At 40.0% G+C, this 25,484-nt stretch overlaps 1 protein-coding gene across 1 annotated transcript in view; it reads right to left on the bottom strand.

Annotated features, from left to right (window-relative positions):
- The window catches only part of cadm2a (cell adhesion molecule 2a), a 282,932-nt gene that overhangs the window by 65,026 nt on the left and 192,422 nt on the right, over positions 1 to 25,484 (bottom strand). Inside the window, exon 2 of the mRNA XM_034684257.1 lies at positions 3,237 to 3,386. Within this exon, the coding sequence (XP_034540148.1) occupies positions 3,237 to 3,386 (150 nt within the window). The remainder of the gene's footprint in view (positions 1 to 3,236; positions 3,387 to 25,484) is intronic.

Genomic DNA, 25,484 nt, shown 5'->3' with positions numbered 1-25,484 from the left:
TTTCTTCTGATTCAGGGCAAAGTATGCAAAAAGTTATTGGGTTTGGGGTTATATTTTTCTGAGCAACTGTGTGTTTGCCCTAATCTGCTTCTTCTTCCCCCCAACAGGCAGCAAGGAAAATTAATCTGAAACCTACTGTGCTCAAAGGCGTTTGCAGCTGAGACATCTCTCCTCTCTCACACTGCCGGTGGCACTTTGGAAACACTCACCATCTCAGCGCTCCAATCTGCATGTGCATCTGAATCTGCCACATTCAGCAAGACAACTCCCAAAGCACACACACACACACACACACATATATATACACACACGAACCTACCCAAAACAGCACCACAATTCTGAGGCCTCAGTAGTAGCCCTTTGCTTTTTCTGGTAATAAAAGAGTCCTTGGTTGCTTTTTCATTTCCAATCTCGGAGCTCTGCAGTGAAAATGCCATGAAATAGACCCCCAAGTCCGACCCCTGGTGTGATATGGAACAACCTGCAGAGAACATCAACTGCTGAATTTGATGTTCAATGCAGCTTTTTACCGCTTCCATACCCAGAAAAGGGGTAGGTAAGTGAAAATGTGAATGATTGCAAATTGAAATGCTTTGCACATGCATGACTTCAGTTACTGTATGCAAAAGTGCATGCAGACACGGACACACACACATGGACTAACACACACATGCCCAGTGTTTGGAGGAGGCCTGCGTAAATCCCATGTGTGCTTAATCCAGACACTTACAAGAGGGTGTGATTCATCCTCTATTACACTCGACTAATACAGCTGAGAGACGTGCAGGGTGCAATCATTTCAGCAGGCAAGAACCAACAAAATAACACCCATGAATCCTCTTTATGGGGACTTCACTGAAGAGGGTGTGAAAGGTCAGGGATAAATGCTTTCTACTTATTAGCCATTAAAAGTTGGTGTCTTTGTGGCGCTGCAACAATTTGTGTGCGTGTAATTGTTGTCGGGGTCTTTATGTGTGTGTATTACTATGTCTGTGAATGTGTGCAAAGATAACAGGGGTTTGCATCTGTTTAATGGAAGGAATTTCACTGTGGGTCTGTGCAGGTCTCCAGCTTATAAACTGTTTATTATACACAGCTTGGAGTCTTCTCTGCAGATCACATTAGTCCCGGGCTATTTTCTCTCAGGAAGCAGGGTGTGAGGTTGATGATGTTGTTAAAGAACGATATAGGAAAACCTTCTTCAATTTGTACTACTGTATATTAATTTTTAATACTTATTCTGACTTGCTCTATTCTCTTATACATTAGAGAAACCATTCCCACAGGGCATCTTTGCAGCATTAAATTTGGAAATCATTCCAAGCCACTACTGTTGGCCTCTTGGGGTCCAGTTAGCGGCTATTCTTTCAATCAAATATCAACATTTGTCATTGATTTCTTTTAATTTTTGCACTGTTAACTTCCACTGTATTAGCTCAAGAGATGTATCAACGTGCTACATTACTACATTTCCCTTTGTTTGATTAGTGATCCACCACATACACGGAAATTTCTCCCAGACAAATACCTGATTGGATGCAAATTTAGTAACACTCTATTGCCAATTACTGTAAAAGTGGCTCTTTGATTAAACAATCTGATGTTTTCTTGTCATAATGCTGTACTACCCAAGGATCATGTGATTGGGTAAGTGTTCTTTCAGCTGAAATGAAATTCATACAGCACTGTATGTGCTGAAGGCAGAGTTAGCCGAGTACCAGTGGATTGCCATGAAGGTTATTATCACAGCAGGAGGTAGAGGGTTGATTTTCAAAGTGCCTGGTCTGTTTGAGATGATCTAACTTCATATGAAACATATATGTGATGAATATTTAATGCTTGACTATCTGCATGACTGACTCAGATTGTAAAGTCTATAAAAAAAACTAATTAGATGCAGCATTTTTGTTCAAAGGGATTCAGTCTGCGGTCGTCAAGGTTTACACTGATCATGTTTTAGATCAACTGAAATCCATTACAATGATACAATGATTACTCTGAAAACCTCTTTTATTGCCCTTTTAATGCTTTTATTTACTTCTCCATTTTTATTTGGTTTTATTTATTTATTTATTTTTTATCTATTTACCCTGAAAAACCTCTCAACAATGGTTTACTGGTCCATTGTCACACCACTCCATCCTGTTTAATTGACGTGTATTCCCTTTAACCACTTGATTTGCATTTTGTTTTGCATTGATCAAATTTTCTCCTCCCTGTCTGTCAAATTGTTTACTCTGCTATTTGAACTACACTTTGTTTGTCAAAGCACATTGTAAAAATTAGTTGTTTTTTTTTTGTTTTTTTTCTTTCTCTTGTCTGCATATATATTTCTGGTTTGTGTCATGTTTGTCACAAACTGTCAAATATTCATGCAATTTATTCTTGCAGCAAAAGAAAAGAAAGAAAACCTTTTTCTTCTGTGCTTGTGACTGTGTGCATGCAACCATCACCATCCCTCTTAGAACTCTGGCCTATCTTTTATTGGCAGCTAATATAAAAATTAGTTTTTAAAGGTGCTACATTAATAACATTATTATTATTATTATTATTATTATAATAATTATTATTATTATTATTATTATAATTATTATTATTATTATTATTATTATTATTATTATTATTATTATTATTATTATTATTATTATTATATAAGTAAAGGTCTAGCAGCTATCCAGAGTAGCCTGCTCCTCTCATAATATAAGAGGAGCAGCTGTTTCTTCTCCCGATGGTGACACTGAGGTAACGTGAGACTGTTTCAGATGGAACAAGTCAAAATAGAAATGGCCATCTCTGCTCTCTCAGTGTTCCCTGAGCACAGGGCTTTGTATGTTTGTGTTGTAATGTGTGTGTGTGTGTTTCTCGGGGTGAGGAGGAGAGAAAAAAAACAAACAGTAACAGCACATACTATCCATCCCAGGAGAACAGCCTTTACAGCACGTATATTTCTCTGTGTACTGTGAATGCACTGGCTGTGAAAACACAGTACACGTGAAAAGTGGGACAGGTTCTCTGACACAACAAAGACAGCAGCTTATTCAACCGACAAACACACATATGAATATGGAAGGAGTTTTCAGGTTACTCTCCAAGCTAGAAAAATAAAGAAATAAATCAGATAAAAACCCTCCTGTCTTTGTGTGTTTTGTGCGTTTCTCCACTCATTGCAAACCTAACACAGGGAATACTTTGTAAGACGCATCTGTCATGTGGCTTCTGCTATCTGCCTGTCTTACCTTTCTTGTCCCCGAAAAACAGGGTCTGCTGTGCTGGGTTTGACCACTGGAGGGAGGTGTTGTCATTGTACTCTACACGGCAGGTCAGGTTTGCCGTCCCACCCTCTGTCACCGTCATATTCTGGACCAGGGGGTACTGACCGCTGACGCCTGCAACGTGACACAAACAGAACAACAGTTAGAGGAAGCAAGGAAGAACCAGGATGATAGGAGGGAAGGATACAGAGGAAGTGAGTGAGACAGATGGTATGTTTTAATGCTTGATTTTTTTAAGGGTTCTTTGCTAATCAAATTCCCTTTGCAAAAGCTGAACCTATGAAGGGAGTCTATAAAGAAATTAGATTTTTTTTACCAGTTGGTCCACAAAGAGGTACATAAAACATAAGCGAAACTTTACAGGAGCAAATCAGCTCCTCTTCAAAACTCAAGACAAAAAATAAAATCATATATATGTCTCCGAATGAAGCTAAACACCTCAAGTAAGAAGCTCATGTTCATGGAAATGTCCAGTCACTACTGTGCGCTGAATTGAATCCGACAAAGACTGCACAGGGAGCATAGCCTGCTGTTCCAACCATGAAACCTCAGCGACACAAAGAAGACCAATTAAGACACATTTCCAAAGGACCCATGTGTGTAAGTGTGGATGTGTGTGTGCGCATCATGCCTGCTTCCAGAGAGAGGAGGAGGAAGATAAACAGAGTTACCTACAGGACAGCACAGGGATTCTATGTTGGCCTGCAGAGCTAGTTTTCAGCACCATGGACAGATCCTTAGTAGCTGCCCGCCAGATTTCAGAACCCTGGACAGCTCACACTGCTGTGTGTGTGTGTGTGTGTGTGTGTGTGTGTGTGTGTGTGTGTGTGTGTGTGTGTGTGTGTGTGTGTTTGCTTCAGCCTGTGTGCAAGAGAGGCTGTAAGCAAGTAAATAATAATAACCATAAATCTATTGCTGTCCCCATCCCTTGAGGACAGGTTTTAAAGACTGTGTGAATAAAGGCTTAGGTAAGAAAGATTATTCATCCCAAGATAACTCTCCCATCTTAAAAAAGCATTCCCCTCAGGAAAGGATCATAAACTGAAAAAAAAACCTCACATATTAGATGAAGAAAGAAGTATTAAGAAATAAGAAGTTCATAAATTATCTGTGATTTTGTTTGATACCATTGTGTTAATGTGTTTGATCACATTTAGCAGGCAATTTTGTATTTTCATTCCCCCGCTTAATGACTGCACAGGTAAGATAAACAAACCCTTTAAACAGCAGCGTGTCTGCAGGGTGAGCAAGTGAGCCAAACCCCATCACTCACAGCGGTGCGGTGAAGGACATGTTGAGAGGAGAGAGGATGAGGTGAAGGAGGGGAAGGAGGGGAAGGAGAGGTGCAGAGAGGTAAGTCAAGGAGCACGGGTCATTTCCAGTGTTGATTAAGGCCTCCCGAGGTTAATCATGCGTGCGAGAGATAGAGAGGGGAAGGGGAGGGAAACGGAGGAAAAATGGATCCGAGCTACGGGAGGCTTGGAATATGTTTTATTCATAGAAGTTTTGCATGAGGCATGATCTGCCAATGATTTACCATTCTCCTGTGCCCGCCCTCGCTCGCTTTATTACTTCCTCTCTGTAAATCACTTACTTTTTCTTCTTTTTCCCACTCATGCAGTTGGGTGACACACACACACACACACACACCCCACCCTCACGTGATAAATTTGACTTCTTTTGTGCCGGCCACAAAGGCGAGTTAATGGTTAACTGCCAGGCTGAATCGCTGGTAATGACGATTTTTTTTGAGTGAAGTTCTGCACAAAGTGATGATACGAGTGTATAATTTCAGTTCATTACCGCAGTAGATGTGCCACACTCTGGGGAAATGCTCACTTGTTGTAGGTTCTGAACACATGCCTGAAAATATAATCTGCTAGTTTGTTCTGTAAATGATCTGCCTCTGACGAATGAGAAAACATGAAATTTGTGATGGCAAAGTGCTAAACATGCCCCTTGGGAATGTGAGTGGTTCTAAAATGTTTTACCCATCCTGATTTTCATTGAGGCCCGTGAAACATGAACACGCAAATTATAATCCCATTTCAGATATACTGCAAAAAATAAAGTAGGGTATGTGGTTGGTATAACACCAAGTGTGGAAACTTATTTCAAGCAATATTTGTTACATTTCAGCACAGATTAAGACGAATGAATGCTGTAGAAATAACCTGTTAAAGTCCACACTGATACTAATACAGACACGGATACTGGTGTGAATGCGGATACTGAAACCAATACTGATACTAATACTGATAATACAAATGTAGCAGTAGTTACAGAAACAATTACTGATTCCAATTACGATAACAATACTGACTCCAATACCATTACCAAAAATGATAATGCTACAGATATATAAAGGTATCACTACCAATACTGTTACCAATTCAAATCCGGACTCAAGACCCACCTATTTACAAAGGCTTTTAACCTATAATTTATTGATTTTTTTTTTGTTTTGTTTTGTTTTGTTTGGTTTTGTTTTGCTGCCTTGCTTTCCTTTGCCTTTCTACTGTTTAATTTATTTTCTTGTAAAGTGTCTTGGAGAATCTTTTAAAGCACTTTTATAAATAAAATGTATTATTATTATTTTTATTATTATTATAATTATTCTGATTATTATTATTATTACCAATACAAAAACCAATATCAAAACCAATACCATTAATAATACAGAAAAATAAACATATCAATACCAACACTGCTACTAATACCAATACCAACACAAATACCAATTAAGACCGATAATAATACAGATATATAAAGATATCAATACCAATACTGTTACCAATACTGGTACCAACACAAATACTGATAATAATACAGATATATAAAGATATCAATACCAACACTGTTACTAACACCAATACCAATACAGATAATAATACAGATATATAAAGATATTAATATCAATACTGTTACCAATATCAAAACCAATATCATTAATAATACAGACAAATAAAGATATCAAAACCAACACTGTTACTAATACCAATACCAATGCCAATATTAATACCATTAATAATACAGATATATAAAGATATTAATATCAATACTGTTACCAATGTCAAAACCAATACCATTAATAATACAGATATATAAAGATATCAATACCAATACTGTAACCAATACAGTTGTCAATACTGTTATCAATACTGTTACAAATACCAATGCTGATACCAATACTGATAATAACACAGATACATAAAGAATATCAATACTGATAATACTGATATAAGTACAGCAGAGATACTGATACTGAAAAAGGCCAGAGATAAAAATACCAACACTTGTAAGGATATGGATACAGGTACAGAAACAGATACATATACACATACAGGTACTGATACCAGTATGGGAAATGCCTCAGATTCTGCTCTAAATGCAGGAAAAGAATAACCGGTTTCATTCAAGTCTGTTCTTCTTTGCCACTCCAACAATTTCCCACAATGCACAAAGACTGCGTGTTTTTTCAAGAGTCCTTATAAGAAATATCAGAGTTTCAGTTAGTTCTCTTTTCTTCTCTCCGGTGGTATTAGAGCCTACACAGATTTACAACAGTGGGAATCCCTCTGCCGGAGCCCTGCGTCAGTGGCTGCTGTAACACGTCCAGTGGGACTGAGAGGGCCAAAGGGGCCACAATGATGGTTCTATTAGAACAGTGCAGAGCTCTGTGCGCTTAATTGGCCGGTGGAGTAGGTTCTCCCGTTCTCCCCTCTGGCCACCCAGACCTGATTTTAATGTATCTCTTGAGGGAAGGAGGCAGCTGTTCTCTTCTGATTTCCATGTCTATATTTAGGTTCCTTCCCTTACTTCAACTCTTCTTGCTACATCTTTTCCAGCTCACATCCAATCCACTCAGTTCCCTCCTCTCTCTCTCTCTCTCTCTCTCTCTCTCTCTCTCTCACTCTCTCTCTCTCTCTCTTTTTTCTCTCTCTCTCTCTGTCGCATTTCCTCCTCAGGTTGATCCCTGAAGGATGGCATTTCCACTTTCTTTGTCTCTCATTTTCATATTCTCTCTGTGCTCCCTGCTCTTTTGAATTTATCTTGATCCTTCCTCCGTTCTTGTGCTCAATTGTGCTTTATATCTCATGGAGAGTGAGGTCACTTTAATTGCCCTCCACTTTGACTGACATGCCAAGGCTAAGCCAGGTCAACAACAGCCTCATCTGCATGCCATTACGATGTAATGACATAATGAAATTAGCTTTGCTTGATTTAGCCCGAATTGGATAATATATATGTCATCATAAATGGCTTATACTATAGAGACTTGATTTATTTGGGAGGATGCAATGTGGTTTACAGCTGCCTGTAAACAAATAGCAAATCATTATTTCCACTAGAGACACTAAACCAGAGCTTATTCTCACACTCTCCCCTCCACACAGCTGTCTCCCTAGATGAGCTGAATCTTAAGTTTTAATGGGACCACTCTACAGCCTCCCTCCACTAGTGTATGCACCGGTTAATAACCAAGGCAGGCCGCAAAGCGTCCCTACAATTATCGAGACTCATGCCTGCAGACACAAAAAGTATTGAATTCAATAAATCTCAAAAGACCTCCCTATTACTTATCCCAAAATAAAAGCCTGTGTGGATGGTGAAGATATTCAAAGGACACCTTTGCACACAGAACCTGTTGCCAGAGCTAACTACCACACAAATAATACAGATAAGACTATCCTGGATGCTCCATGTCTGCTCTCCAACATGACCTTTCAAGAAAGAGCAGCTGAGTCTACTAACCTTTCTTATTTAGGCATTCAAGGAGCGGAGAAAGAGAGGGAGATGCAGGCAGACAGACGGACAGCCTGGAGCTACTGACCTTTACACCAGGACTGCAGCTCAACTGAGCTGAAGAGCTGTGATGTATGGCCGGGAATACAGGATTACAAAAACGGATAGAGGCAGTGCACACTTTTGATTAGCTGATTCACCTTTTAAGCTAGCTGGGCATACCTTTTAAATGAAGACCTGGGATTGCATTATTGGACATTTCATTCAGGGTATCTCATTTTCACAGGGATATCATGTCTGTGAGTTATGGAAACACCAAAGTAAGAGTGTGCTTAAATGGTTCGATTTAAATAAGTCAGTAGATTATTCTGAAGTTATGTATTTTTATAAACCACTACTGCAACCTTAGAACAAATGCTCCTACTGTTAGCATCTTTCTATGTTACAAATGAGTTTAGCTTACCTCTAGTGTTGGGCAGAAACAGCATAAAAAGTAGTGGCACTAGCAGCATAACTTATACCTCAAATGCTTGTCCCTGTAACAAAGTTAGCATCTCTGTTTCAATCAAAAATGCTTTTAGTAACATAGCTCTTTATCTGACCAAGTAGTGTCAGTTCTTAACATTGACAAAACCAAGCTTGTGTCTACAGAATTAAACAATGTATGTGAGTCAGCATAATTAGCTTGGAATGTATGTTGGTGTAGCTAGCTAGCTTAATGCGTTCAAAAACAGCTTTTTGGGTATTTAAGTCAGCTTTGTTGTGTTTCTATAGCATAGCTTGCTGCATGTTTTAGGGGAATCCTATGTGTAGTAAAGCTTCTTTAAATGTAAAGTACAATTTTCAGTGTTGTCTAAGTCAGGGGTTCCAAAACTTTTCAGCCTGCGACCCCCAAAATAAGTTGCCAAAGACTTGCGACCCCCACTGTCCCTCAAAGTGAATTAATGTGGCTTCATTTAGCTGGTCTGCAGAAATGTAGCCTACCTATATGTGAATGTGGCTGTGTTTCCTGTGCTGTTATAAATTAACCTGCTGCTACTGATGCTTTTGAGAATTAACTGTTCACTAACCCTAAACTTAGGAGTCATCTGGCAAAAATAAAGGCAGAAAACTCATGACATTTTCTATTTTCAAGGTTTTATTTCAACTTTAGCTACTGTTTTTGTCAATATTTTGTTTACTATAATGGGTAAAATGTATTATCTTTAGATAACTTAACAAAAAAAAAAAAACATTCTGGAAGACATCTCACCAACCCCCCTTTGTGTCTTGTGACCCTCCAGGGGATCACGACCCACACTTTGGGAACCCCTGGTCTACGCTCATGTACATTTTTGAAGAATGCTAGCAGGTACTTTACACTCGATGAAGCTTTACAACTCTGACGCAACCCCCTAAAACAGGCAGCAAACCAAGCTACAAGAGAAAGAAAAATTAGCTTACTACACTGAAGCTAAAATAATTAGATATAAGATACATTTGAAGAGTCTCATATGAATATGTTTGTATTTTTTTAGGATAGTTTGGTATTATTTGTTTCTGAAAAAAATGTGAACCAGACTTATTGTTAAAAGTTCAGTTGATGCAATGTCTGAATGATAATTGTTCCTGAACTCAGTGATGGTAAACACTTGCCATTGAGTTAATCATCATTATTAGCTTGAGTAAAAAAAGCCCAATCAGAATCAGCCCCACTGGAAAGCCACATTCAGTAAGCTCACAGACACTGACAAAAAAAACAAGTACACTCAGGAGCTCATCAGGAAATCTTGAAGATTACATGGGAAGTGACAGCTTCGCCATGACCAGTTAGTGTCTGTGAGGTTACACAGGTGGATGCGCAGCTGGAAACAGCTTCTCAGACTGAGTGATTCCCTGAGTGTGTCAGGCAGCAAGGGGAGAACGCACTAAGTTAAGGGTTCGATCATCTCAATTATATCACCAAGCCGCTGTGCATCCTGACAGAAGGTCAGGACAACCTGTTCAACTTGTTGTGAAAAAGAAAAAAAAGAAAACAAAAATCCTGTATAAGAGCAAATGCACAAGGTTTAAACTATAACATAGAACCAAATGCAAATACGTTGTGATACTTCCAGGAAGGGGTGATTTTCTTTTTCTAGGCAAGAGGCAATTTTTGTGTAAATATGGATCACAAATTGTTGTTAGCAACTTCCTGGAACAGATGCTAACATATCAGACGTGCATCATCACGGCTTGCCCTCCCTCCCTCTGGGTCTTTTTCTCCCACTGTGACAATTTTTCACACCAACGCCTTCTTGTTTTTCCTAGAATATCAGATTTGTGTCTCCTGAATGTCAAAATACTCTGTTGTATTAAAGGTATAAAAACAAATTACAAGACTTTGGAGCAGCTCGGATGGCATGTGGAGACAGTTGCAAATTTGCATAGCCTACATTGTGGTATAAGTGAAATACACTGAGTTAATTTTCTGTATATAAAAGGATAGGTGAAAATCAAAACACGCTTTGTAGGGGTACCATTCGAATATAAACGTGTTATTCATGTTGATTTGTATCATTCATCTCTTCCACTTTTGACAGCAAAATATCAATTTTCTACTTCTGTAAGTGATATTTTCTGTCTAACATTTCTTGAATGCATGTCTCTCTATGTGGCTAACTGACGACCAATACTCCAGGTACATGCGATATTTACCTCCATGTGTTATATATTCCATTCAATGATACCCTGCTGACAGCATTAGTAATAATGTAGATTTCAGTGACCTTTAAAAAGCTGAACTCTTTGACTTAGAAATATTCAATCACATTATTATGCCTGAATATGAGCTTTCTATGTTTCTCCTTTGTTTATCTGAGTGAACTCTATGTTAATTTGTGTGATTGCCTGTGTGTGCGTGTATGTTGTGTGTGTGCACATATCCAATCTAAACTTTCCCTTTTGACAGTGATAAGATTCCCACTGTGAGCAAATTGAATACAACCCCTGCAGAGGGTGGAGCTACCTTTGTATTCAGCTCTGGTGTACAAGCACCTCAGGACAGACATTTCTGATCTGCAGATATGAAATTAATTACCCGGCACCAGCGAGGCTGGCTATGGCAGTGCTGTTGTCATTTACATACAGTAATTAGAGCGGGCAGCTGTTGGTGCTGCCATCACAAACTTGACGTCCAACTTGACCCCTGGAGTCGGATCAACAAACCATCACCTCCTCCTGCACGGTGTTATGAGGTGTTGTTTAAGCGTGGCATGGAGTGACAGAAGGAGGACAAATCATTAGACCTCAGAGGGGAAACCTGAAGCCTCTTTGTCTTGTTTTTGCAGCTCCTAGAGGTGTGAACATTGTCAAGGTAGTGACAAAACATCAAGAATTTCTCTTCTGATAGCACCTTCTTTCATGTACAAAGCGGTACAAGACACAAACATGCCGGAGCACACAGCAGCTTCTCTGTTTTGTGGCGGAGTAAAAGCTACCACAGAAACAAGCTGAACTTCTGTGGAACGTGGGAGCATCTCCTATATAAAACCCTTTCTAAAAGCCCACACACTAATTCCACATTGGTGACCCAGACAGCGATATCATTTGCCCAGTTTTCCTGCCCTTGATTCAGAAACATCAATTTAAAGGGCAAAGATATAAACCTCTGCCCGTTCTCTGTGTGTAAGCTTCCTGAGATCAGACTGGCTCGGTCCAGAATGTTCAGCCATCTCGCTTCTCTTTCTGAGCCAAGGGCAGACAGCTCATGGTTTTATGCTAGAAGTAAACCTGGCCTTCATAAATACATCATACAGCTCTTTCTTCCTTCTGGCAAAAAGCAAGGCGAAGAAGCTGAGAGCAAAGGTGAGTTTTGAACGAACAGAAGTACATATTTTGACAGAAAAGTGAGAGCAGGGAAGAAGGTTGGAGAAAACACCTTCCACAAGCAGAAAAACAAAAAGAACAATATCTCAAACGCTTCCTCCCAGTCAAAGGATGGCCTGCTTCTTGTGCAGACATGTGGAAACAAGCATTTAAATGATGCAGCTCTGATTATGGCTAAGACGCCTAAGCTGGTAAAAGTGCATTTCTCTGTGTGCTTCTTTGTACATAATGACTTGTGTGTCTTCTTTGTGTCAGTGCTGATTGTAGATATCGTGCTGCATGAAAGTGAGCAGTGCAGCACGCGCTAAATGGCATTTTCAGTTTATTCTTTTTTCAGAATAAGCAAAATCCAAGTGAGGTCTGTTCCAATTTCCACTCTACAAGGACACAGGAGGCAAAGCTCTGGCTACGTATGCAGGCCCAAATATTTCACTCTATTCCCTCTTTCAATATAAGGCCAAGAAATAGCAGAGCAATATTAGGAGTCAGTGACGCTTGCTGGCTTAGTAGGTTTTGTAAATTAAATGTCATAAAAGCACAAGGTCAGGAAATTTAAAGTTGTTGTAGCTATTCAAATTCCAACATTTCCTGAAGAAGGAATGTGCTTAATTCCTTCCTTTTTTTCCTTCTCCTTTTATCAGCAGTTAATTTCTTATGCTCTCATACTGGGAGAGGGCAGGATGATCTCTGGCAAGGGTGGCATCCATGAGAGAAATCAGACTAATCACTGCTGCCACCAAAAACTCCCAATCTCCCCAAACCAACACGCCACAGTGTGATTTTCTAATGTCGGGTGATGTGTTGACACATTCTGCTCATTTAAGAGTGATCTGGGGAAATGCCTCTCACCCCAGGGAGCATGTGGAAGCTGCAGTGAGTGAAAAAGTGCTACTTTTAAATAACAGCTCTTTAACATTTGGCTCCAGTGTCAGACTGACTTTTCTTCAATGCTCTTTTACCACAATTCCCAGTCAGGGTCCCACAGCAGGGCAGAGCTGACAGTGAAGATCTCTTCTGAAAGCTGAGCTCAGACTGGCCTGACCCAGCATGTGTGCATTTTTTACTACATCATTTGAGGAATCAAGATATCACTATCTTCAGTTTCCACCTGCTAACATATATCAAAGCCTGTAAGAAATCAGGGCAAAGATTTTCTTCAAGAGCAAAACTTATTTGAACATTACACTAAAAAAAGGGTTTAAAAAAAGAGGCAAATACTAGATGAAATGACACAAAGTTGTGAGAGAAAGTCCACCAACATTACTCATGTTAACTCACTGAATCCCTGGCAAACTGTTATCTTTTGTTAAATGTCTTGGTGCATTATGGGAACTGTAGTTCAGAAGATGTGTGATAATCCTCTAAACAAAAAATGAATAAGGATAAAAGAGACAAAACTAATTTGTATTTAGTTTGTAAATGTCATTCTCACATTGAAGTTTTTGTTGGCATACCTACAAAGCATTATGGGAACTGTAGTTCAAAAAATAAATACATAGCCTATAAATAGAAATAAAAAAAGGATAAAACAGACATATCTAATTTGTATTTAGTTTACAAATGTCATCCTCGCATGTGAGTTTTTGTTTGCATACCTCCAAAGCATTATGGGAACTGTAGTTCAAAAATTATGTTAGTCTCTTAATAGTAATAAAGCAAAAAATGAAAACACATTTTGAAATGAAAAATTGAATTGTTACTGAATCAACACACTGGAGTTCTTGTTAACACCCTTGCAAAGTATTATGGGAGTTGTAGTTCAAAACTCAGAGCATGCTAAGCCTCAACATGGACATAAAAACAGAAGATGAAAGCAGAAAAAAAATAAACATCAATTCTTTTCACAGTGCACCATCATTATATATAAAATCATAACAAAGAAATTCCCAATCTCTTTGCTGCTAGATTAATAAATTATAAAAAACATGTATAATACAAATTTACATCAATATAAAATGCAGGTTAAAGGTTACTATGAACCATTGTGTTCTGCAAACACACATCTCTTCTGTTTAGGATAACATATGTCTCTGGATTGTTTTTAATGAGGTCCTTTTTCATAGTCATTTGCATCCCTTGTGACAGCATGATGTTTTTCCACTTTTTCTAAAAATAACTCACATTTAATCATCCATCAGCTGGAGAAAAAAAACACTAGAGACAGGAAATTCATCTTTTCTGCTGTTTTCTTAGATGAATTTATGCAAAAAGAGTCCTTAACCAGCCACTCAGTCCATCAGTCACATACATATCTCCCTCTCTTTCATGCACACACACGCTGCTGAACCGGTGCTTTGAGGTGAACAGAGCCTTTATCTGCCCGCTGATCAGCATGAATCTTATCTGGCTTGTTATGTTTTCCTACCAATCGCCTCATTATAACTCCGAGAGGTAGGAAGGAGACATGTGCTTGACTCTGATCTACAAATCCTCTCTTCCCCCCATTAAGGCTGCTATGGATTTTCTATACTGTCAGGGGGAGATAGGAAAGGATGATAGCCAGGTTGTGGCGGCCTTTAAAGAGCAGAGGGGGTCAACAGTGGATGACACAGAGATATGAGAGTGAAACACATGTGGCTGGATGGATGTGGGCGCTGCAGAGAGGCCATCTGAATTAATCATGTGTTCAGATGCGGAAGGAAACACATTAAGAGTGGAGAGAGGAAACGTGATGCTGAAGGGCAAATTAATGGAAGATTCTTAAATGCATCTTCTAAGGAAACCCTGGAAAGTTTTGATTTACTTTTCTGATTAGTGGTAAATTTACCTCTGCACCTGAACACATTTTCCTTCAGGCACATATCTTTCCAAGTTAGCCCTCCCTCTGATCGTTTGAAGCAGCCATTAGGACCTTACAATTTGGGTTGATTTTGCCAGCCTCTGTGGACAAAGGAGTACATTCGATCCCCTGTCTGCTCCTTTCTTGTACGTGTTTGTGTAGAAATGTCTACAGACAAAATGCTAACAAGAGCTTTTTTGGTCTGCATCATGAAATAAGCTTGGTTGGATTCTGTCTTGGCAACAGCAGTGTTAGACATTTCAAAAATAACTAGTGTTTACTGTAGATTGGGGTGGGACGGAATATCAAAACAGCAACAAATCTCTTCTAAACGTACGTCATAAAAATATTGATACGGTGGAGTTAAATACAGATATAAGCCGCTTCGAACAAATTCACCTGCTAATTTGTTTGGATCATAATCGCTAATTCATAGCTCTAATTCAAGGAGCAAAGAAGTTGCAAAACAGCAGAAGACAGTGGTATAGAGGATAAAAGATGTTAGAGATGCTCTATCCACCTTCAAATCCAAAAATAAGAATGTAGAAAAAAAAACCTTTTCCCAGCTTTTTATGTTGAGAGGAGAAGAAAGGTGGAGGATGCACTCTAGTCTGCAGAGAGAGTTACACTCACCTGCGATGGGTGGACTTCCAGGCCTGCGGAGCCCTACATGACGGTTACTGCCAATTTTATTGACAAGTGGAAAATGCATTCCTACGTGCTACAAGCAAGTGTGATGAAGGAGGACACGGAATGGTAGAGGTGTTGCTGAAGGATGGAGGGATGGAAGTTGACTGAGAATGACCCAGCTGTAGTGTGACTGCAGCTATGACAGATTCCGTCATACATGTTCATGTTTTCAAGTTTGGTAAAAATTTTAACAGGTTGACAAACACAAGTTGGTAATGCCAGTCAGGCACTAAAAAATGTATTAATTTTATAATGTGACTTTTTGAAGTAATGTATATTTTAGCACTAATTTAAAGTTGTTCCACATACTCTTACGTTTAATTTACAGCCTAAACATTTCCTTTTTTATTTTCAGTGAAATCAAACCAAATAAAAAAGATGAATCTTGCTCTCTTCCTCTTTGTTTCATACTCTTCAGTTAATCAGATATTGAGATGTGTTGTAATATGATGAGTATAGCTGTATTGTGATATCATGGGACATGTATCGCAAATATATTGCTATTGAGGGCCATGTATTGCACATCAAACATAGACTGTATAAATGGACGTAGACGTCGCCCATCTGTTTCTGAAGCCCTGTTTTGGAGCCGATCGTCGGCGGGTGCCATATTGGAAATGCTGAACTCAACACATCTTTGGCGAGCTAGTGTGAGGTAAAGAGGCGGGCTTTGAGCCTCCTCGCTAACAGTGTTCCCACCTGTCAGTCAAGTCAGCTGTGCCTCTCAATATGGAAAACTTGGAATTTTTATATCTTTGAAACTGCTGTGTTATGAAAAAATTCACCCCTTGTACAGTGTGTGCCGAAAGAGAAATGAGCTGTGGTTGCCGGTAGTTTTGGAGCCAGTCTCAAGTGGACACTCAGGGAACTGCAGTTTTTAACACTTCTGCATTGGCTTCAATTGTCTCAGCCAGAGGTTGCCGCTTGGTATCAAATCATCTTGTGAGGCCCCTCTGATGACTCCCATCCCAAATAGTCAATTTTCTAAATAACGGTCTCAATGTCTTTTGCAGGTCACATAGTGTCATCACAATTGAAGTGGGGCTGTTTCATAAATCATATTGCAGAAGGTTTAAATGAAAAAAAAATATATAACAATCAGACCATTGTTTTTGCAATAATTAGCCGAAGACGGTTCACAGATTGGAATTCTAGACTTGATTGGCAGACTAAAGAGCACACGTCCCTGAATGAAATCAGGTTATCTCCTCTCAAACGGACGCTCGTCTTCTTCTCTCTGACTCGCTCTGATCTACAACCCGTCCTCGCTGCCATCCTGCAGACACAGGGAATGACGGAGGAGATTTCTATCACTGTAATTTACTGCCACCTTTGCAGAGCCTGGCAGTGGTAAAGGGCAATATCGCACAATTAAATACTTCATTATTAATCTCTTGACCTCGGACTGTCCTCTTCAGTGTTTATGAGCTTGAATAATTTGCCAGCAAATATGAAAAAGTGGCGTCAAGATGAGCTTTATGTGGAAGAGGTGATTTCATTCCAAAGGTAGAAACATTCTGATCACAAGCAAACCGTTTTGTCGGCTGTGAGGGGTAAACAAGGCGGAGTGTAGTTTAGTGTGTTTGCTAAAATACTCCACAAATCTACAAAAACAAAACAGCATATCTGAAAAGCTGGAATGACATCTGAAATTGCAGCATGACAAAATGCTTTAAAAAAAAAAAACTACGGCATGACAATGATGACTATCTAGAACTAAGCAAAGCAAAACAAAACAAAACTAAGAGGATAGAAGCAAACAAAGTGAAACATCAGTCACTTTTTTGTTCTCAGAATAAAAAAGTGAATCTAGGTTCAGACTTGAGCTTCTGTCAGGCTGAGTCAGAGAAACAGCAGCCACGACTCACCTCGAGCTTTGCCTTTTGACGCCATCACTGGAGTCCACAAGTAGACAAGAGGAGGGGTGGGATGGACAGCAAGAGAGAGACAAAAGACAGAAAAAAAGAGAGAGAGAGAGAAAAAGAGAACAAAGACATAAGACAGAGCAACTGATTAGATAACTATAGGAAGAGAACCGTTTGCCTGAATCTGCGTCAGTGCAGGAACAGCATTGTCTTTATCTTGAACGTCAATCATGAGTGCTGAAACCTGACAGCGCTTGTTCAGGCCTGAAAGAGAACGTCCTGATTTAGCTCATCAGCAGATAGAGACCTTACAGCGTGGCACCTTTTAATTAGTGGTGTCACATCATCTGGATCATGTGAGGAAGCTTGTTGCTTTCTAATGAGCTTGCAAGACCCAAAAGGACATGGACATACTGTACAGATCATGCTGTTGAGCAGTGAATAGCTTCAACAACCATGACCAGCCTAGTACCTATGATCAGTGTAATATGTAGAAATGATGATATTCAAATTGAAAGTCTGTCTGTCTGTCTGTCTGTCTGTGTCCCAGTCTCCTTGTCTGTCCGTATCCCTCCCTGCATGTTTGCACATCTGTACGTCTATCTCTCTCTGTGCATTCTGTCCTCATGTTTCTCTGTTAGGCTCTCTCCCTCACTGCATGTCTTTTTGTCTCTGTGTCTGTCTGTCTGTCTCTCAGTTTGTCTGTCAGTCAGTCTGTCTGTCTGAATTTATTGCAACCTGTCAGTCTCTGTTTGTCCATCTCCTTGAAGTCTGTCTTACTATCTGTCTGTCTACCATTCCCCTCTTCTGATTGCCTGTCTGTCCGTCTTCTTTCCTGTCTCTGTATTCCTGTCCGTGCGTCTTCTTTCCTTCCTGTATGTCTGTCCGTCCGCCCGTCACTGTCTGTCTGTCTGTCCGCCCGTCACTGTCTGTCTGTCTGTCCACCCGTCTGTCTTCTAACCTATCTCCGTGCTCTCTTTCTCGTCTCCATTTCTCCCTGTCTTTCCATCTTCTTTCCCGTTTCTCTGTCTGTCCATCTTCTTTCCAGTCTCCTTCCATGACTGACTGGTGTCTATCTGCCCCTCCTTCCCTGTCTCCTTTCAGTCTCCCTTCTTTCCTGCCTCCTTGCCTTTCTGCCCCTCCTTCCCTCTGTGTCTGTGGTCTGCTGTCTCTGTGTCTATCTGTCGTTCTGTCTCTGTCTCAGGTGTTTTGTCAGTCTGTCTCACTCTTTATCCTCAATCACAGCTGTCTGCCTGTCTGTCTGCCTTTATGTAATTCTGATGTCTGTCGTCTTTCCTGACTTCCTCCCCGTCTGTCTTCGTCGCTTTCTGTTTCGCCTCCCCAATCACTATCTCTGTATATCTGTGTTTCTTTCTTCTTGTGTGTCTCCACTCTTCTTAACACGTGTCTATCTCTCCGTCTGTTTCTACCCCTCTTTCTGTTAAATGGCTGTCCACTAATGAATCTGGTTCGGCCCAGGGTTCTGCCTGAGAATGGTCTTTTTTTTTTTTTTGACACTGTGATTCATCCTAGTGGTTTCTTTGTATATAGAATAACAATGAGTGTTATGGAGACCTTCATGTAGAGTAACATTAGATGACTTTTGTTGTGATCTGACTCTCAATAGATTAAAAAAAGTGATGCTTGTTTGAATGCAGCGCTATAATTTGACTTCTTTGAGGTGATTCATAAATGTGGTTTGTTGACTGGATGCTGATGACAGACTGCAGCCATGCAAACACGCACACAGCTTCACCGTCATATTACGCTGTGACTGACAGCACTGTAATCAGCTGGGAGGAGAACAGACAGGCTGATCATGTAGCAGAGAATATACCATTACATGTGAAGGTTCAACCCCCAGCTTAGTAAAATCCATACAGGCCTTACAGTATTTAGCCAGGTATAAAAACAAAGGGAGACATAACATGAAGAACTAAACAACCAGAGTATCACCTCTGGGACATCCTGCCGGTAAATATCAGCGTAGAGCCAAATAAACAACATAGATTGTCTATTAACACATGTGTGTGTGTGTATTTGCACGTATCCCGAGGGAATGACTCTTATGCTTCACACACACTGCTTTGCCAAATTGATGGATCTATTGGAATGCCTCCAGTGAGCCTGCAAACCTGAACAGCTCTTAGAGACAGCATCTGAAAAAGAATGAGACAGGGAGAACAAAGAGAATATAACCGCAGGTGCCGCGTCGGCAGGTTATAAAGATTATTGTGCTTTCTTTTCGATTACAGATTAATGAGTCTCTCCTCTCCCAGTACACAAGGAATATAGAATCTGAAGAAAAATTCATTGGAAGCAAGCCAGCTGCTGATCAGTCCGATCGCTCTTCCGACTCTCACACAGAGATTTGTCTGGTTTATATTTGAGCGTCATCAATTCCTGATAGCCAATTTTCAGCGGCTGATGAAGGCGATTATGTTTTGTTAGTACTATTCACAGCTTGCTCAAAGGTGCAAGATATATATAAAGCCTGGAAGTGAGAAAGTGAAAAAGAAGAAGGGGTTATCAGCCTTAATTTTTTTGAGAATTTCCAACACAGTTTGCGCCACACCACAGGGAGCAAAGGAGGAATAAAAAAGCAAGAACAATTCATGCTTTATTCCTCTGAGCACAAAGCTACACTATCCCTCTCTGTCCCACATGCAGCAGGTGAAAATATCACACTATGCTGCCATGTCACCGGTCAAGAAGGACATGAGCCGACAGAGAAACGGGGCAGCTAGTGTCACTTCTCCTCCGACGCTTCCCTCTACATGAGACTGATGTGAAATATTCCCTGGGCAAAGTCTGACCCTGCTCTGTTCCCACTCCTGCCTTTCATCCCAGCTGTCAGGGTACCAGTTTCCTGTCACAGCTGTGGCTCTGTGATCTCTCCGAGTCAATACTTGTAAAAGAAAAAAAAAGGATCCTAGAAGAAAGAAAAAACATATTTTTTTACAACTTTTAACTTGGAACAACTGTTGAATTAAGGCTACAGGGATGGAGAGAAAATGAAAGAGAAGAGGAAAAAACGGAGGGAGACGTATTCACTATACCCTCTCTCTGCTCTTGTATCCCTGTATTACAGTTACCAGGCAACCAACACAACAGTGCGCAAAGTCCTGGCAAGAAGAAATTGAATAAAACACTTTTCATTCCACTCTCTCGATCCCTGATTTTAACATGCAATGAGCAGAGTATTCCCAATCGATGACACAATGGCCACCTCTCACACGCTCTCAATCCGTCTGATTGGACAGAATACAGCACCCATTCCAAAGAAACCGCATCCTGAATGGAAGTCATCTTGACCAAATACACCCTCCTAACACCTGGCACACACTGAAGGACTTCTCAAAATTTAACAGACGTTGAAAAAGTGAGCAACCACATGCATGATGACAAATAACGATGGGTTAAACCGTTTGTTCTTGTTGTGTGGAGAGCAACAGCAAACCACACACTAACAGATTCCATTCACCAGCAACCAGACCAGAGTCCTGACTCACAAAACTGGCACAGTTAAAATAGTCTTGCGGTCAAACATGACATTAGTGTAGACGAACACAGTGCACTTCAGGATGGTTGTCAAGCTAAACATTGCTAGGTGTTCAGCTGTCTGATACATCCATTGCAGGGACAAAGCCACCTAATTCTATACTTTGCATCAACTATTGTAGCCATGACAGCATTCATGAAGACATTGAGACTTGCTGACGAGGAAGCAGTTCACTGTCTCTTTGAAATGCATGGACTTGCATCAAGTAATTGTTGATCCAGACCTCCAGCACAGAGAGGCCAACATGTTGCTGAGGTCTACCCGAGGAGAGTGCCTGCAGGGCAGACACCCTTCACGTAGAGTGCCCCTTTTTTGCTCTACACTTTCCCATGACCACATTAGAAAATGACAAAATTAAACTATATCTTAGTGATTTTATTTTTTCATATACTAAATAGAAGATTGAAATCAATTAATTTGTAATTGATGCTGATTTCCATTCTAATTTCTGTATTTTAAAACCGGAAACCAAAACCACTATTTTTTTTTTTTTTTTCTGAAAGGAAAATCCAATATCCGAAAGATACACGGACCACAAATGAACCCATGGTTTGAGCAGCTGCCAGATAAGATGATTTTGACCTTGTTTTTGTAATTGTTCATGTTTATCTATAAGAGAGCTATTGTTGGATGCTAAATATGGTACTCAACAAGTTACCCATTTTACTATTTGAGGCCAATTTTCATTCTTATATTAAAATTCTGGTCAACAGGTCCTTCTGTATGCCTCTTCATTATAAAAATAATTTTAAAGTATCATTTAGGCATTGATTTTGCATGCCCTGAGAGGCCTTGAATACAATACATTATGAGAAAAAAATCTGGACCCCACTAACCTCTAAACTCTGGTTACAGCACAGTTGCCACAAATGATGGACCGATTTGGAGATGAAGTAACAGAGATAATGGACTAAATGTACATCGAGTGGGGATGGAGTAGGGGTTGGTGCTGAGTTTTTTTCTTTTTATGCAACTGCACTGAATTCTTGTTTTTCTGTCATGATAGCTTTTAGAGGCTGATTATATGATTGTACAGTCCTGGTTTGCTGCAAATTGATTTTTTATTTTTGCTTTTGCCCCTTAGTGGAAAAATACGCTTACTGTAGCTTTAACTTCACAATGATATTTCTCTTAAAGGTGGTCTTGATTTAAACATCAGTTTGGAGAGAGATTTCAAATGTCAACACTACCCCTCCCCTCTCTGCTCCCGTAACCCCGCCCACAAAAGATCATTGTGCACTTTCTCTGAGTAAGTAGTGGCTTCCCAGCTAATCAGGGCGATGTAGTGGGGCCGCCACTCGACCAATCAGGACGGAGGAATGGAGATTAGCTATGATTGGTCCGTCATAATGTGAACAAGGGAAATAGTAACATTGCTTTATACATAGGCTTTGGAAAACACAGAGATTTCGCAATAGTCTCAAATGACTTCACTTACAGATGAGTATAGATTGGTATTATGACCTTTTCTCCAAACCTAGCAGAAAAAAGTAACATTTTTTACACCATTCCTACCAACAGCAGCTTTAAGTTATAAGTTCAGGCATTTTAGGCTTTGTTAGATAAGACACCTGAAGAGAGACAGAAAACATGGAGAGCAGAGAGTGGGGGAAGACATGCAGCAAAGGGTCGTGGCCTGGAGTCAAACAAGCAACTGCAGCGATAAGGACGATAAACTCTTGAGCGCTTAAACCACTAGGCCAACAAGTGGCCTTTATTTCTTTGTCTCAACAGTGTAAATAATGGTTTCCAGTGAATACTACATAAAAAAGTCCCTATTGACACCAGTGATCAGAGAATGAAAGCCTACTAACTTAGTGAAGCATTGTGTGCATGTACAGAGTTTATCTCAGAGAATGATAAGTGACTGCCTGAATAGTGCAGGCAGTGAGGAACTCAGAGTTGTAAGCAGCTTGTTCTCCGTCTCTGTGACTGTCAGCGGGAAGTCGTCATAAATAAACTGTGTGATAGTTCATACAGACACCACCTACTGCGACACAAACATACACACATACACACATATACACACATAGCAGTGATCATGGTATTCCCTTAGGCTATAAGTCTCCTGGGAGGACATGTGTACAATTGCAAGATCCTTCCTGTTCCCCTCTTTCTCCCCCCCTTTCCCTCTTCTCCTCCCTTCAAGTTCTGCTCATTCAGGTGTCTTATCCACCTTTTTTATATTCACTCTACATCCTTGTTAACCCCTTGCGGTCCCCATGCTAGTCTCTCCCCTTCAGTATTTCCTTCCCCCCCTCAGGCTACCTTTTTCACAGTGCCAGATTTATTCAGAGTCTGACATGCAGTGAAAAGCCTATGGAGATGGATGTGTGTAGTGCGGCTCTCTTTGCTGTCACATTGCATGATGGAGAGTTTAGCTTATCTTTGGTACAGCAGCAGCTGTTTTGCCGTATGTTTGATGTACTCCAGGCCCTTGGAATCCAACCAATATGCCACCGGTGAGCAGATTGCTGTAAAACCTTTACACACTCTTTGTCACCTTACGACTTGGCCGTACACAGAGCCATCAATCCAGACATGCACAAGAGTGTGAAATCAAGGCAAAAATATACATTGTGACACGCATTCACGGTGAAACCCAGCGTACATTTGAGACCATTTTGATTTTAAGAGAGTCGTCAGCATACAAAGAGCGCCGCAGGAATGTAAACAAATGCATTCAAATCTTGTTTGCTTTTGCTGAAAATGTACTTAAATCTTATTTGATTTTTGCAAAGCTTTTTCTTTAGGGTCTCAATTTGTCTTTATGTAATAAAGGGGATGGTAAACAGTGTTAATAGATGAAATCAAGCTTACTTAACTAGGCTTACTGCCACCATACTGCTTGCTTTATTAGATCTGTCTACCTCGCCCTTGTTTTCCCCCATTACACCAAGACACACACATCTGTTTGCTTTGTCATTTAATCTAGCATATTTGATTTCCACTCCTTAACTCAATTACACATACATACCCTGCACACGGAGGAGTCACACCCATGAAACACACAAGTGCACATACACAGGAGCTCACATGATACATACAATGCACACAAAACACAACATTAGTTTGAGTAAAGACAGTGTGAAGCATTGTTTATAGTTTCAGTGCACACGTCTTCCACATACTCTCGGTTTCGAGCTGAAAATAACTAAATCTGGTGAGTCATCTCCAGCACACCATGTGTGGAACAACAGGAGGCAATCTGGACCTCAAAGACTCTTTTTGGCTTTCTTTTCATGACGGTGATCAAATCATAAAGGAACGGCTCGATTCTATATCAGTAATTATGCAAAAATCAATAAATCATGTGCGTATAAGTTTCAAAGAATGTTACAAATGAATGACGGTGAGTGGTTGCTGTATTTCGTAGGAGGTCCAGAGCTTCAGACTATTTAATGGAATTATGAAAATGTGGGATCAAGGTCTGGGAATATTTGAGAAAATTGAATGAGGTTTAAGACTAAGCAGTGTGGTCTTTTGCTTCTTAGGAACACCTGTGTTGTGTTGACAGTGTGGGCTTCCTCTGAATTCTGTATGCAAAGATAATGACTCGCAGGATTCAGTTTATTGCTGATTGTCAAACGCCTGCAGCTAAAGCACAGTGAAGATAGAAGGGGGCAAAGCACCTAATGGATTGCTTACATTTTGAGCTTTGTTTAATGTTAGTGTGGATCAAGTACAGTGAAGCTGACCCAGCTAAATGGCAGCTATTTCTAAGTGTGTTTTTCCTGCCTTTGTTAATGCAATATTAAGTGATCTGATAGAAAGAACAGGTTAGAAAGCAGCGTGACAACAAGTTAAGTACAACCAAACGATGTTATCCTATCACCTTTGAGGGTCGTGATTTCCTAGTGTGTGTGCTAGACTAACATAAATCAGGTAAATAAATAAAATACGTTACAATAGAGAAAAACAAACGAGGAGTCGAGTATAAATAGCCACATGTCATGAAATATTTCTTCGATGCCACATCTGCTCCGTACCCCGCGGCAATCAAGGACTCCCTCTGACTTTAACAGGGTTATATCCAAGTCAGTGCAACACCATATGCTATGTTATACAAGAGGAGGGGGTGGGAGGTGTGAGGGCAGCGTTCAGTATCTCATCGTTTTTCTCCTCTCTTTTCCTCTTTGCTATGTGCTGTTTCCTTTCATATCACGTTAGAACAATCTGTTTAGAGTAGTGATATCTTTGGATAAACATTGTTCACCTTTTCACTTGTTTCTTGTGTAAGGAGGCAGGAACATAGTACCTGTCGTCTTAGCTTGACATAAGGCTGATCATGATTTTTTCATGTTTTAATGTTTCGGAGGCAGATGTGAAGGAAATGAACGTTCATAAATACTTTATACTTTTTACAGTTTACTATATATAACAAAGGAAAGGCATTTTCATACATGGCTATGTATGGAAGAGCTTACTTTGGTCATTTGCAAAGAAGCATGTACTTGTAAACAACAGTTTGTATTTGAAGAGCAGAAATCAGTTTGTATTGAGGCATTACAGCCAACCAATACCAATAAGCCATATGTATATATTACTGTTTTTATTTATTTAAATATATATATATAACTCCTGTCGCATTAACTGGGGGTCCCTGGACGTCAAAACTATCTTTGAATAACTGCACACCGTACTGAATCTGACCTGATATTTTGTACATGCACTCCTGCTTATTCTTAATGTGTAACATTATCCTTTGAAATATTTATAAAAAT

The sequence above is a fragment of the Notolabrus celidotus genome, chromosome 5 (genome assembly GCF_009762535.1).
Source record: "Notolabrus celidotus isolate fNotCel1 chromosome 5, fNotCel1.pri, whole genome shotgun sequence".
Classification (NCBI taxonomy): domain Eukaryota; kingdom Metazoa; phylum Chordata; class Actinopteri; order Labriformes; family Labridae; genus Notolabrus; species Notolabrus celidotus.
This window is presented reverse-complemented; position numbering and strand designations above follow the sequence as displayed.